This window comes from Rhinolophus sinicus, chromosome 5 (genome assembly GCF_057876585.1).
Source record: "Rhinolophus sinicus isolate RSI-liver-muscle chromosome 5, RSI-T2T, whole genome shotgun sequence".
In the NCBI taxonomy this organism is placed as follows: domain Eukaryota; kingdom Metazoa; phylum Chordata; class Mammalia; order Chiroptera; family Rhinolophidae; genus Rhinolophus; species Rhinolophus sinicus.
In genome coordinates, this window is record NC_142505.1 from 35,509,570 (window position 1) to 35,526,448 (window position 16,879).

Sequence of the window (16,879 nt, forward strand, 5' to 3'; positions counted from 1 at the left end):
GACGAAGAAGCCAAAAACATACAAGAGAGAAAAGACAGCTTCTTTAATAAATGGTGCTGGAAGAATTGGAAGACCACATGCAAAAGAATGAAACTAGACTGCTATCTGTCACCATGTACCAAAATTAAATCAAAATGGATGAAAGGCCTAAACATAAGACTTGAAACAATAAACTGCATGGAAGAAAACATAGGTACTAAATTTATGGACCTTGGGTTCAAAGAGCATTTTATGAATTTGACTCCAAAGGCAAGGGAAGTTAAAGCTGAAATAAATGAATGGGACTATATCAAACTAAAAAGCTTCTGCACAGCAAAAGAAACCATCGAAAAAATAAAGAGGTAACCAACCGAATGGGAGAAGATTTTTGCAAACTATGCCTCTGATAAGGGGCTAATATCCAAAATATATAAGGAACTCATACAACTCAACAACAACAAAAAACAAAACAACCCAACTGAAAAATGGCCAGAGGACCTGAAGAGACATTTCTCCAAATAGGACATAAATGGCAAATAGACGTATGAAAAAATGCTGAACATAATTAATCATCAGAGAAATACAAATAAAAATCACAATGAAATATCATCTCACACCAGTTAGAATGGCTATCATCAACAAGACAAATAGTAACAAGTGTTGGAGAGGCTGTGGAGCAAAAAGGATCCCTCATACACTGTTGGTGGAAATGCTGATTGGCGCAGCCACTATGGAAGGCAGTGCAGAGATTCCTCAAAAAATTAAGAGTAGAATTACCATGTAACTCAGCAATCCTTCTCCCAGGTATCTACCCCAAAAAATCTTAAAACATTTATCCACAAAGACATGTGTGCTCCAATGTTCACTGCAGCTTTATTTACGGTGGCCAAGACATTGAAACAACCAAAGTGTCCTTCAATAAATGAACAGAAAAGAAGTTGTGGTACATATACACAATGGAATATTATTTGGCCATAAAAAAGATGAAATAGTACCATTTGTGACAACATGGATGGATCTAATGTGACAACATGGATGGAGATTATAATGCTAAGCGAAATAAGTCAGACAGAAAAAGTAGAGCACCATATGATTTCACTGATATGTGATATATAAAACTGAAAACAACAAAAGAACAAGACAAACAAATGAAGAAACAAAAACTCATAGACACAGACAATAGTTTAGTGGTTACTAGAGGGTAAGAGGGGGGTGGTAGATGACGGCAAATATATGGTGATGGAAAGAGAACTGACTCTGGGTGGTGAATACATAATGTGAGAAATAGATGATGTATTACAGAATTGTACACCTAAAATCTATGTAACTTTATAACGATTGTCACCCCAATAAACTTTAATTTAAAAAAATTATTACATGATTTGTGTTCCACAATTTAGTCAACCTCCTACTAATGTTCACTCAAATTGTTTCCAAATTTTTGTCACTATAAACAATGCAGTAATAAACATCAATGTACATATTTATGTAACTGATATTTTTAATTCTATAGATTAAATTGCCAAAAGAACGAATAACGGATCAAAGGTTAAAATCTTGATACCAACAAAGGTTATTTATTGCAATTTATTCTTCCAACTACAATGATGAGAATGTTTGGTTCCTTGTCCTAGAGAGTATAGAAATATAATTTCTTCATTGTCTTCTCTCTCCCTCTCTCCTCTCTCTGTCTCTTGCTTGCTTCTACATTTTTAATGTCTGGAATTTATTTTTGCCGATAGTATGAAATATGGGCCTGTTTATCCAAATGAAGAGCCAATTATGCCTCCACCATTGTTAAATAAATATTGTTTAACATGTTTTAGGCTCTCGTATATATTTAGATCTACTTCTGGATTCTTATTTCGTTTTACTAATCTATTTCTCTATTTCTATTACAATTCCATACTGTTTTGATTGTTTTGATTACAGCAGCTTTATATGTTATAATATACCTTTATAAGTAACTTTTTTCAACTAATTCAAATATTTAGTGGAACAAGATTGCCTTATGTAGTCCTTTTTCTAAATTGTTCTAATTTGTATAATGCTAATAGCAAATTACTTATTAAGCATTTTATATGTACAAGGCACTGTTATAAATGATTTCTATGTATTAACTTGTTTTATCCTCAAAATATAAAAATATCCTCACACTCTATAGATGGGGAAAATAAACCATGCAGAGAGGTTAAATAACTTTGCAAAGCACTCATAGTAGTAGAGTCAAGAAATAAACCCAAGTAGTTTGATCCCTGGGTCTGTGCTCTTTAAAGCACTATACTACACTGCCTTTTTTACATAAGCTTAAAATTCGATGTTAAATTTAGTTATTTTGCTTAGTTCCTTCTCTCAACTCACCTGGCAGAACTCTCTCAAATCCACTGGAATTCAGAGTAGTTTTTTTTTTTTTTTTTAAATTATAGATTGTATTGAGAAGAACTGACATTTATATAATCTTTTCAGCTAGAACATGATATAACCCTCTTCATTTTTGAGATCTTATTTTGTATCATTTAACAAAACATTATTGTTTTCTTCACATTGGTTCTGTACTTTCCTTGTTGAATTCAATTCCATGTATTTTTAAAGATAGACATCGAGACAAATTTCAATAGCTTAATTCTATCTTTCTCTCTCTCCCCTTCCCTCTTTCTCCTTTTCTCTGTATACTTATTTACGTTAAGACCAACAGATGTGGAGATTGTAGAGATAGAACTAGGAATCATTTAAAAGAAAAGAAGTTAATATTTTGAATTTTATAAGTTTACACTGATTATTTTCAAACAAATTTGGGCAATAGCAATGAAAAGGCAAACAAAGATATAACATCTTGTCCTTTATTCTGTACCAAAATTATCCTGTACAGGAATATATGTGTATCTCCTAATTCAATAAGTTTTTGTTTTAATATTTTGTCTTAGGAAAAATACATCAACTTTAGTTTGTCCTAGGAAAATCACATAAAATAGCTTCAGCCTTTCCATTTATACGCCATGATCCAATGCCTAATATGAAAACGCTTTCTACTCAATAAAACAACTAAGTTTCTGTTTTTATAATTCTAGGATTTCATAATTTTCCACATTTGAATAGGGATAAAGGAATGACAACGTTGTCTATGAACCAAATGCATTTACTTTTATTTAGGAAGAAAATCTAGTTCTACGGAAAGCGAGGAGAGAGAACAAGTTATCGCAAGTATGGAAACATTCCCCTACTATACACTAAAATTCACATTAGTGTAGAAAAATAACCCAACTTTACACAGTGTCCAATGACGTCAATTTTGTCATTTACATTATAATTTGAAACCATCCATTTAGACAAGGTAAACACAGAAGAACTGAAATTTAATTGAAATCCTTTATGGAACAGGACAGCAAAACCAAAATAAAATTGAAAGCAAAACAAGTCTTAAACCATAGACAAGAGCCAAATACAATCACTGAAACAAATCGGTAGCTGTTCACACTATGAATTATCAGATAACTATACAACTTTGTTAAGTCTCCCAAACTCTTTGCACATCATCTCCATTTCCTTATTATTGATTTTATTCTTATCACCTTGAACTCTGACTTCTCTCATTACCACTGAAAAGAAATGTTTATCTCAGCAAACCAAGGATGTCCTCACTCATTATTCCTAGTCAATATTGTAAGGAAGTCCTCGACAGTGCAATGAGGCAAGAAAAAAAAGAAAAGGTATATAGATTCGAAAGGAAGAATTTTTTTTAATTACTTAATCATAGGTTAATATAATTTAATTAAATCCTATCCAGACCACTCCACCTGCTTGCAATTAAATTCCAACTTTGGTTATACCCATGTAACAGAGAAGTAAGTTGTTCCATCCAGAAAAATTTACTTTTCCTATTCAGAACAAAGGTTATGATGATAGGTTCTCAAAATGTTTGTGCTTGTTAAAGGTAAGAGTGGCACCTCTATACTGGATTTGTTTGAGTCCTGGATCTTTATTTACGGAGGGTGCCAAAAAAAATGTATACACATTTTAAGTGTTATCTATGCTCAAGCAGTAGTTCGCTGTAATCAGAAGTGTCTGGACACTGATGGTAACCACTCTGAGCACCTCTTGTAATTGCAGAAGTCAAATGTGACTTGGATTCATCTTTTGTTATTGGTATATATTGAGTATTACAATTAGTTTTATTTTTTCTTTCTTAAAATGTGTATACATTTTTTTGGCACCCTCTGTAACAATCTTCCAGAAAGATTTGAAAATCACTGGCCCAGACTAGTTTAATTCAATTAAAATCCATGCTAAAATTTCTATAATATGGTAGATTTCAATTTAATTCAATTAAAGACCTGCTACCCTTTCTACAATGTGGTAGATTTCACCTTTGCTGAAAATTAGAAGCTTCTTGGAAATAACTGTAAAATTCCCAATAACCTTGCCTCATCTCTAGTAATCCTGATTTAATTATTTCAGGGTAGAGGTCTTTCATGAGTAATTTTTTTTTTTCAATTCCCCAAGTGATTTTTAATGTGAAGCCAGTTTTGAGATTCACTAGTTTAGGAACTGTTACTATTCGTATTGCCAAATATTTCCTGGCATTTCTACGTATAAAATCAGCCACAGGCCTGTTTCATGGCCATTTCCTATACCTTCCTGGGTTAGGGTACACCAGACATATGAAGACCTAGAGTCTAACAGAATTTACAGAAACATTCTGGAATGATATGGAAGCCCAAGTAACTGGATGAACCTGCATATCTATGTAGTGTTTCTTGAACTTTAACATATAATGAATCATCTGGAGATCTTGCTAAATTGCATTTCAAATTCCGATTTATAGAAATGTACACTTGAAACCTATGTAATTTTACTAACCATTGTCACCCCAATAAATTGAAAAAAGAAAAAAAGGAAAAGAAATATTTAAAAGTCACCAATGATCTAAATCATCTAGTCCTTTCTCTCCTGTGCAATGTGATGCTAACATTAATCATAGCTCTCTTGAATACCCTCTTTACTGGGCTCCAACAGAGTACAATTATCTGTTATCCTTTTTAAAGCTGGCTAGGGCTGTTATCTCTCTCACTCTTTCTGTTTTTGTCCCCTATCCACAATCTTTAAAACTCAGCTCTGGGCTCTTTCCTTTCTCTCTTATATTTTTATTATCATTTCCCAGAGAGAACACTGCACCAGTTACCTAAATGATCTTCTGCTTATTCCAAACCATGTTAACAAAAAGCATTTTTCTTAAAATGGAAATTGGATCACATCACTGTCCTGTTTAAAATCCTTTAATGGCTCCCTATTACACTTAGAATGAACTAAAGAAACCCGCTTATGAACTCAAAGATTCTACATCATCTGGCCTCTGCCTCTTTCTCATCTTGTGCCACTGGCTCACTATACTCTAGCTACTGAAGCTCCTGGAACATAACAATATCATCATGTTGCAGATACTCTGCAATTGCTATTTTCTGTATCTAGATGGCTCCTTTTTGACACTTCCCACTGCAAGCCCCCTCATCCTTTAGATTGTTGGTTCACAGGTGGCCTCCTCAGGAGATCTTCTTTTCAGGATTCAATCTAAAGATGGACCACTCTTTATTAGTATCACCACCCACTTATAAACTCTTGAAATTATTGACTGTTTACCTGGTTTTGGTCTGCCTTTCCCATTAAAATGTAAATTCCTTATGGACAGTGAACTGACCTCAGTACTTAGTAGACTAGTTAGCACATAGAAGGTGGTCAATAAATATTTTTAAATTATAAATAAGTTAATGAATGCCTGCTTTGAAGAATTCTATTTATCCACATTTACTTCACCTATCATATGGATCACAGAATTTCAGCATTAGAAATGACCGCAGAAGATTATCTAGTTAAAGGTATTTTTAAATCTGTGTGTGTGTGTGTGTGTGTATGTGTGAAGAAGCTGAGATCCGGTGATTTAAACTGCTATTGGTAGTCTTTGACAATGTGTCTGTTTTCCCAAATAACAGTCCTATATCTCCAACTGCTAACTAGACTTGCATCCACTGGAACAACTATCACAATCTACCAACCTAAAATATAACTTAACTTCTGATTAGTCTTAAAATAAGTTACTAGTAGCATTTTTATAAAATTAAAGTTTATTGGGGTGACAATTGTTAGTAAAGTTACATAGATTTCAGGTGTACAATTCTGTATTACATCATCTATAAATCCCCTTGTGTGTTCATCACCCAGAGTCAGTTCTCCTTCCATCACCATATATTTGATCCCCTTTACCCTCATCTATCACCCTCCTCCCCCTTACCTTCTGGTAAGCATTTTTAATTCTAAAATATAGCAAAATACTAGCACAGAAAATTGATTTGGATGCCATTTCATGCCAGAGCTTAGATGTGGCACAGCACACCTTTGGACAAACACATGAAAAAGGCTGTGTCTTGATGTAGATTGGTTCTTCATTTGTTATGCATAATTTCCTCAGCCTTGCCTTCCCAGATTCCGTCATACCCTAAAACCGTGGCTCACTCAAAATTTTTCCCCCCATTTTATAACTCTTTAGCTAAAATCAAACTAATAAATCCAAGACAAACCAACCCAAATTAACCTCTTGACTGGAAATTAAATCCAATGTCAACTAAATTTAAACCACAATGAAACTCCTAATAGTACACAGTTATTTCAATGAGGTAAATCCATCTAGAACACCTGGACGACTAACAAGACTTAGTAATTACTATTTACTGACTTACACCTTATTTAAATAAGAGTAAAACATTAACAATACCAAAGCATACCACCTTGGGTCTTCTTCCCTTAACTTATATCCCCTGCCTACCTTCTGCATGGAAATAACCTCATAGTGCATAGGGTGATAAAAAGAAAAATGGCTGGGAATCATAATAAACGAGAAGTTCTAACCCACTGATAATGTGCTGATTCTATGGCCACAAGCAAGGGAAGGAAAATGGATGAAACATATTGGTAAACTCTATGCGTGGCAGTTAGTTCAAGTGTTAATTGGGCAGCAGTGATTAGAAGGGGAATTGATTTTATTACAGAAAATAGATTAGTTGGGAATAGAATGCATGTGTCTGTGAACTTAGCAGGAACATATAAGTAAAATAAAAAAGAGAAAATATAGAATGTATATTCTATTTCTGTGATCACAAAAGTGAAAGGAATCGGGAGTACATTAAGAGATTCTGACCTTGTGAGCAGAAGGCCCTATCAACTTAGTAATAATAGGACCATCTTCTTACCAGAGGTATGGAGAAAAAAGAAAAACCAGGCAAATAAAATAAATAATAATCAGAGGTGGAGCCAAATATAATAACGTCCACCTTGAAAGAAAATCTAGAAAAAGTTTGGGAGGATTTGTGTTACAGATAAAGAATAAGATTATGAGGCAAATATTTTTAGTTTGAGAAAGGCAATTTGGGCCAGTTTACTGGGATGTATCTGGGTACAATGCATACCAGTTGATTAAGTTAATTTTGTCAAAGACAGAGTAGATAATACCAGTTAGCATCCCTATTTGAAAGAACACTGGGGGATGGTCACTCTTCCTGGTGACCTGTTTTGGTAGTCTACAGCAGGAGATGGCTCATTCTGCCCTTATGTCCCAGAGGACTGAACACAGAACAGTAGGGGAAGCAGAATAGGGAATCAATAGTATAATATCTCATTTAATTCCCACAACATAGGTATATAAGGAAAATAATCGCTATGTTATAAAGACAAGGAAGACAAGGATCAGAAAAAATGAGGCCCTTAGTTGTTACAAAGGATAGAGTTAAAAATCTGCGTCTATTTGTTTGGATTTTGAAGTCTATGTTTACTACAAGCCTCATTTCCATCAAATTTCATCTACATTACAGGACTGTTGCATGAAGTCAATGAAATAGTAGTTCTTTAAAGCACTACTGTGGGCTAGTGTGAAAAACAGGCCCTATATCAGAAAAAGCATTTCTAGTTTTAAGGAGCTAATATTCATATAAGTGTTTAGAATAAAAATGCTTTATTAAGTGTACATACGAGTATCGACTTTGCTGTTCATGTTATTATGCAATATGAATAAGACACATACTTCAGAAATTAACATATATAAATTGTTTTTCCATGTTTCTTGAATAACCAGGTACAGTAGTACCTCAGTTTTTAAACATAATCCATTCCGGAAGACCATTCGAGTTCTGAAACATTTGAAAACCGAGGTAAGGTTTCCCCATAGAAAGTAATGTAAAATGGATTAATCCGTTCCAAACCTTTAAAATCAACCCTTAAAACTGCAAATGTAGCATGAACTTTACTATCTAATGATACCATAGATCTATAAAATTTACGGCGTTCGTAAACTAAAATGTTCGTCAATGGAAACATTCGTAAACCAAGGTACCACTGAAAAATGACTTTATTTTTACTTTCTGATTTTAATATTTAAGAATATATAATGAAAGGGGATGGTTGTGGTCTAAGTAAATCCTTTTGTGTCAAAGGCTTTTCCAAGTTCACATATAAATATTGTAATAAGATTCTGAATCCACTTTTTTTTTACATTATGTATGTCAAATCAGCACAATGAAAACTGTTTTGAATATTACATGATACACATAGAGTTTAAAAAACTTTTTGCAGGTTGGTAGCAGTCTTAATCTACAAAGATGTTATAAGCTGTTGATATACTCTTGTTACAGGAAATAAATTGTTCTCTGCAAAAGACACACAGAGTGCTTGCATATATTCATTTTTAAGAAGTGATCTACACAGAATATTATTATTATTAATGGGAACCCCAAACAATATGTAAATCAACTTGTCAAAATACTGTACCTTCCTCTCCTTGAACAGGTTCTTCTAATAGCAACTCTGTCATACATTCCCAGTCTTTCAACAGTTCTTGAGAGCTCTCCCACAAACTGTCCACCAAGTAGGCTGCATGTTCATGCAACTAAAATCACAAACCAAGTGTGAGTGAAGAACATTTAATGAAGAAACTACTAATAATACTTTGAGTTAATAAATCATTTTCTTAGGGAATATAGTAATGACTATATACTGTAATAACTATGCATGGTGCCAGGTAGGTACTAGACTTATCAGGGGGATCATTTTGTAAGTTATGTAAATGTCTAACTGCTATGCTGTACACCTGAAACTAATATAATAATGAATGTCAACTGTACTAAAACAACAACAAAAACCCAAGCCATCTTCTTCATAATTAAAATGGCTTGGTCACAATGTTTCCAAGAGCCACTTAGAGAATTATATACATATTTGTAGTCCACTGTCAATAATGGGATGCACTACATAGACTCGATAAAAATTTTTTTTACAGTATAAGGTTAAAGATTTCCTAGTCCAATGACATCCTTTATAGATGAGAAAAGTGAGAGTATAACTAATTAACAGAATTCCAAAAATTATAAACTGGATCTAGTTCATATTTCACTATTCTTGAATAGTCTCTTTGTAATTGTCTTTTTTTTTTTTTTTAAGGAAATCAATTACTTTCTCCCAGAATTCCATTTGAAACTTTGGTACCAGCCCTACTTACTTTACATGCCTGTCATCTTGGACAAGGGCAAAGTGTAAGTTACTCCATCTCTCCTCTCTTCTGCTTTCATTTCCATTTAACTCAACGCATTCCCCATCCCACCCCACCCCCACGTTTTGTTGTTCATTACTCTTGACAATTTTCTTGACATGTTCCCACACTAGATAAACACCAGGTTCCTCATCAAACTCTTTACCACTTGTTAGTCATTAAAACACGAAGATTACTCCAATAAAGCTCTTCAGGGTAGGTAAGTAGAGAAGGTGTTGGCACTGTTCTTGTTTCTGCTACTTACATTTAACTTCTCCACCCTTGTATAAAAGTTCTTCCATCTTTGAGGCGCATTACATTCAGCTAAACCACTTTCTAAATAGGTGTTTTCCAAACTATAGATTGCAACCCATTCATTTGTTGCAACTTATAAACTAATTTAATGCATTGAGACCAAGGTTTCAAAAAATGGAAGGAGAAAAGAGTGTATAGCACATAGAAAGGTAAGTACTGTTCCATGTAACTCTTATTTCAGCTATATGTGTTTGTATTTAGTTTTCTCATCATGAGTAATGGCCCCAAAATGTAGATCTTTCTTACCTACTGGTTGTCTACTGATATCTTGGCACATTTGGCATGTGAGTTGGTTTTCTTCCTCACTTCTAATTCTATCATTATTCTTAATTTCAATGTGCATTTTGATGACCAACTTAAAGCTGTCTCATTTGACCTTCATAATTCTATACTTCATTTCTAATGCATTTCAAATCTCACATTCCGACTCCTGAAATGCCTCATGAAAACCGCACCCAAACACATATACATACTACAGTCTCTCAAGGATTTTTGCCAAAGCCAGAGTAGAAAACACCAATTAGAATCTGTGCTTGGAAAGAACATGGACGAAGGTTTGCTGCAAGACATCTTCAAACTCCAAATTCACATATCCTACGAAACTATTCCAGACCATCAATAACATTATTCCAACAGTTACAGGCATAAGTGGTGCACAACTTGGTGTCAAAAATGAAAATTAGCAGCAGAAACTAGAAAAACGTTTCAAAATTGTTGCTATTAAAACCCAAGCTGAAATGGAGTTATTATTTAATGGGTACAGAGTTTCAGTTTAGGAAGATTTTGAAAAAGTTCTGAAAATTGATGGCAGTAATGGCTAAATAGCCACGAACATGGCTGAATACATATGAACAGTTAAAAATTCGTAAAACGGTAAATTTAATTATGTATATTTTATGAAAAACAAAAACTTATGCTAAATAAACTGGCTTTTATGCCTAACTCTGTGTACATTACAGTGTGTTTGTAGAATAGGTATAAAACGTTTCACAATTATATTTTTGTTGGATTATACTTTCTAGAATGTCTCCTCTTTGTTCTTAGTTCTGGTTTATATTACACGATACTGTCCCCTCAGCTTTTTGCAATAATGTGTTAATCATATCCAGCCTTTATCCAGTTTGTTTAATTCCTGGTGTTTATTTGTAAAGCTCCTGTGTTATTCTGATTAAGGTGTTTTTGTAAACAACACTTCATTTCTTCAACCCTAAATGACAACATGCTTTTTAATATAGCATGTTAATCCATTTACATTTGGATTACTGATACTGGAAATATTCCTGGCACCTGATGCCCTGTGCTCTACTGATGACATTTTCTTATTTTATCTGTGGTTCCTTTTATTTTAATTTCTAACATATTCTTCCATTACCAAGAACCTTGGCACATTTATTTACTTCTTTCTTTAATTTGAACATTATACTCCTACATTTGAAGAATTGTTAGAAATTTACCTTAAGTTTCACAGCCACATTTTTAAAGCCCAGTTCTGTTTTTTTCAGATTTATTTCCTCACTAATGTTTCTTATTTTCACTGTTTTCCTTTTATTGTATCAATTTTTCATTTTGTTAAAAAACATCCTCCTGTAATATTTTGCACATGGATAGTAAACATTCTTCCTGCATGCCCTTTGCACCTCCCTTCCATTCTCTCTGTTCTCTTTATAGATTTCCTATGAGATAATATGATAGAACTGCTTAATCTGTACTCTGTTTCTTTAATTTCTCTCTCATACTTTTCATTTCTTTCTTCTTTTGCACTACTTTCTGGAAAAATCCCTTGATTCATCTATAGCCAATCTTTGGCTGTGTCCATTCAGGCCATTTAATGATCTGCCTCACACCTAAATTTTGGAAATCATATTTTTTAATTTCTAACAACACTCTTCCCCTCTTTCATAATATCTTCTTCCTGTACCTGGGGATTTTAATCAAAATTTTTCATTAGTATGTTGGGTTTGTGCTTCTTCTTCATGGTATTGACTTTTTCCAAGTTTCAGTGATTCTTGGTTGCCAATTCATATATGTTAATTAGTCTAGACTCAAGAATACTAGCAGCTAGACACCCTGCTAGAATTCTTGAGTCTGACTGCAAGGTGCTGGCTTCTTGGTTGTGCAGGAAAGTGTAAAGAGGGACTCTATCATTAGGCAGGCTTTCCCTCTAATGTATAGGTATGCAATTTGTCTTTTGAATACAGAAATTCCTTGTACCTCCTGGTGGCGATAAATTATTTGGGGCATTCATTTACTATTTTGCTTCTCAAACCTTTGTCCACATCCCAAATGCCTTGATCAGCACTTCTAAGTGAGGAATAAGCTCAGCTAAAAGGCAGCTACTTAATTACAATCTATAGCACCAGGCTTTGCTACTCTGATCTTTGGTGTATTTCAGATTTGTACCAGAAAATCTCAAAAAATTTCCCCCATCTTTGCCTCATATGCAGATATGAGTTGCTTAACTATAATGGAATTCATAGTCAATCACTTTATAGCTTCCACAAAATCCTTACTGTTCTGGTGAACTGGTAATCTTTCATTTTAAGTTATTTAGCATGAGGTTTTCAGCTGGATGAGTTACTGGCACAATTCAGGGCTTTATGTAGTATAATTATATTAGCATTGACATTTCTAAGGATGACTTTTTTATGCCTTTAACCAAAGCATATTAAAATTTAGCTAGGGAATGTTGTCACTGTTCAAGCATTTTTTTTTTCTGGTTCAATAGCGAATATTTTCAATATAGATGCTAAGTTCTTTGACCATTTCCTCATCTTTCTGATTGTAAGGTGGTAGCTTAGTAGAATGTATCCTGTTAACATCAGTAACTAGTAGTTTCAAACTCAATGCATACATCAGAAGGACATGAAAATGTGTTGTCCCCTATTCTGATTAAGACTTTCAAATTCACCAATATGAGTAACAACAATCAGTATAACATGGTCAGTCAAGAACTGGATTGACATATGTTTATGACACAGTCTCTGTTTGGGGGCATCTGTGATGGCCACATAGCTGGCTAGTCTCACATCTCTACAAGTATACCAAGGTTGGAGAAAAAATTTTTAACATAGCCAGTAAGAGTAAAAGGTTATGATCACCTTTCTGATACTTTATACGGAGGACATTCTATTGGTAGTAAAAGATAAAGCTGTAAGAAGGAAAGCCTTGAGGCATGATTCTCAATGGCTATAAAAGCCCCAGGATTAAAAAGGACCTAGAACCCTAAAAATGAATTTTCCAAAAATAGTTTATGGTATAATTTTGTAAAACTAGCATGAAAATAAGTTATCTGCAAGCATTCTTTGTAATCTTTAGGAATTAGATGAACAAACCCGGTAACTAACTCATTAACAGATAATGAGTCACTATAGCAAAATGGATAATTAAAAAATTATATTGAAATTTATTTATAAACTATATAACATAAATTAAAATTATAAATAAAATTATATTTAAGTGCTATAAATGAAATTTTATCTAAGTATAATTTATAGTATTTCCTCTAAGCTTGCATATAAGACAAACTAATGTCATATTCCTGATGACTTTGATTCCAATTTTCTGGTGCATTGTCATTCATCTTTAATTGGCTTCAAGGTTACTCATAATATTTTACCTCAAATTTTCTCTGCCTGCTAACTTTCTGTCAAATAGTTAAATACACTGAAGGAGTGAAGTCTTTTATAAAATATAATTTATAATGCAAATAATCACCCCAAATTATTAAACCTAAAATAATAACTCCTATACTGGGTTTTCTTCTCTGCTGAAAAAACCCAGTCATTGTGAATCTTGAAGAACGTATAAACAATAACAAGAAAAAAAGTTATTCATGCACTAGGAAAGAACATTCTGGGGAGATTTATTGGATATATCAATATGTCTGTTAATTTTCTGTCTTAAATGGCTATCATAATTAGGCTCATCATCATATGCCTAGAAGGAAGGTGACCCTACTTCTAGATTATCCAGAAATGTTCTGGGTTATGCTTACTGGTTTGGAATAATTATTAATAGCATCTTTGTCACTCTGCAAAACATCACAGTTTGTACAGTAAATCCTATGTTCATACTACTTATAGGGAAATCTGTAGTCATAACATTCAAGTATCATTTATTGTACCATTTGGCATGCATCTAAAATATACCAGGTATTTTGTCACCTAAAACCAATGACTGTTATAAAGGTTGTGATTGCTTAAAAATGTCACTTTTTGGTACAAAAAGAAAATTAACAACTTTTAATCTCTAATCTCCACGATTTCAAATGTAATTTATATATAAATGAGGGAGACTACTCCATGGGCTGTAAACCTCTTTCAATTCAACATTTTAGAATTCTATTACAAAAGGTTACTATTTAACATCCCAGTAAAATAAAGAAAGTATGATAACTAGTTCAGTCAATCCTAATTAACTGCTTGGTAATTCATCTATAAACTGGACTCATCCTACTTTATGATTTCTACTTATGATTTCAATTTATCCTACTTACGATTTCAATTCACCTTTTTATGAATCTATTACTAAAATATTACTAATTAACATGTGTTACAGTAAAACAAAGAGGAATTCAGAGTAGAATACAATCAGAATTCCATCATACTTTAAGAATATAACTTTAATAAGCACTCATTTCTGGGTGTACACTAGAGTAACAGGATAAGAAGAGAGATTTTAATAAAATGTTTCTTATGAAACACAGGAGACCATAACAAAGGACAATATTACCATGAATCAACTAGCATCCTTAAATATGATTTGCAGTTGCTATTGCAACTGACAAGAATGCCATAGAGGAGAACTGGGAAATATATTGTAATGTTCTTGTAACACTTTAGTAAATAGCACTAAACACAGGAATACAGTAATACCATCTGAAAATAGAGCAATAATACATTAAAAATTACTACTCTAAATAAAAGATGAAACTGTATAAAACTAAGTATTGTACTTATGTCTTTTAATATATCAAAAAGAAAAGTATTTGGGCTTTCAGAGATCTAACTAAAATATTTTCTGTCAATTAATAATAGCCTAGATCATCATATTCCTTAAAGTTTTCAGCAAATAGTTTAAATAATATTTGCATGTCTCATCTCTATTAATTTTTGAAATGCTTGTTGCTATTAAAGTCAAATTTTCATATAGAACTTGATTGTTGCATAATACTTTTAATGCCATTCCTCTAAAACCTTAAAGAGGCTAAAGGTATAATTTGAAATGGTCTATCACAAGTGTAGTATTTACTAAGTATTTAATGTTTTATTTTTAAACATTCACAAGCATTTTGTGGTGTATGCCATAATATATTCACACTTGCTTTAAAATATATAAAATAAATAAAATATATATATACCCTTACTACGCAAACTGTGGTATCGTTCCTGGACCAGAAGCATAAACATCATCTAGAATTCTGTTAGAAATGCAGCAACTCAGGTCCCAGCCCACAGCTAGTCAATCAGAACTGATATGTTAACAAGATCCCCTCATAATCTGTACACGTATTTAAAACACTGTTCTTAAACTCGCGTACTTTACTCAAATGTAACTCTCCAACTGGTTTTGTTTCTGACTTTATTCTTTCTCTATTCATTCTGAATTTGCTTAAAAATATTAGTAACTCCACTCGTTTATGCTCCATTTTGCCCTAACCCCACTCATTCCACTCAGTTCTTGCTTCTCCCTAATTTTAATTTTCATAGGTGCCGTTTGTCTCTCTGTTCCTCACTCCTATAGAGCTTCTCCGGAACTTTAAAATGTGAGAAGTTTTGAATCTTTTAAGTTTCTCTTCTTCCAAGACCTTTCAACACAAACCACAAAGACTTTTTTCTAAGTAAAATTTTAAGTCCTAAATTCCTAGATTTTCTCCACTTTCTTTGAAACTCAATTCCCATTCATTTCTAAGCCAAGCAGTTTATTCATTCAGGGGCTCTTAAGGTTTAGCTCACCATTCCCCAATGCCATACTAGTATCGTGTGTCCCCGAAAATAAGACCTAGCCAGACAATGAGCTCTAATGGTCTTTTGGAGCAAAAATTAATAGGAGACCCGGTCTTATTTTACTGTAAGACCAGGTATAATATAATATAATATAACACCGGGTCTCCTATTAATTTTTGCTCCAAAAGACGCCTTAGAGCTGATTGTCCAGCTAGATCTTATTTTCGGGGAAACACGGAAATAGAAAATACAGTTATAATAGCAAAGAGCATTTTAGTGGGCAAAACAAAGCTCACTTATACAAACAGATTCTGACAGATAATATATTGTGACTATGTTAATTATAAGATTAAGTGATAAAACTGACATGGAAATATTGCTATGGAGCTTGTACAAGTATTAACCAAAACATTTAAACTCCTATTTTTCTTTCTCTAAATAATATAATTTTTAAACCAGAAAGAACTTATGGTTTTAAGACCTGACAACTTTTACAAACTGTCTAAGTAATATAACTTCAAAGCTACAGGCAAACATTTAAAAACAACAACAAAAAACACTAAAAAAAGTATGCAGAATTGCAATACTGTAAAAGTTTAAAACTTGCTAGCTTATATTCAATGTTGATCCACACCCGCATATATATTCCCACAAAACAGTACTGATTCCATAATCTGGCAATCCATCGGAGCAATTTTGTACGAAACAGGCTTATTATTTGATTGAAAATAATTAATTACAATGAACTAAGTGACAATTTTATTTAATAAGTAATTTAATACAAAAAAAAACAAAATAAAGAGCTATGTTAAAAATTTACCTCACTTTCAAGAAAGAAAAGAACCAGCATCCTAATGAGGTTCCCATTCGGACTGTTCCTTCCCCTCCTCTTTGCTAATGCTTCTTCTGCTTGTGGGTCATGTCTGCTAAAAAGCCTGGAATAAGTAGCAAAGAAGCGCATCACAAATTTATATGGATATGAGTTTTAGTCTTTTTTCCTTCACTATATAAATTATTTCAGTGTTAAAAATATATCAAAGATCAGGTTACTGATTTATTTCAATACAAATATGTA

General features: G+C 33.0%; 1 protein-coding gene across 3 annotated transcripts in view; it reads right to left on the reverse strand.

The window, feature by feature from the left end:
- STAG1 (STAG1 cohesin complex component) overlaps positions 1–16,879 on the reverse strand; it is a 354,275-nt gene that overhangs the window by 78,344 nt on the left and 259,052 nt on the right. For all 3 annotated transcript variants that reach the window (XM_019747971.3, XM_019747962.3, XM_074312886.2), the window contains 2 exons: positions 16,625–16,739; positions 8,788–8,905 (listed from right to left, as the gene is read on the reverse strand). In XM_019747971.3, coding sequence (XP_019603530.1) covers positions 8,788–8,905; positions 16,625–16,739 — 233 coding nt within the window. The remainder of the gene's footprint in view (positions 1–8,787; positions 8,906–16,624; positions 16,740–16,879) is intronic.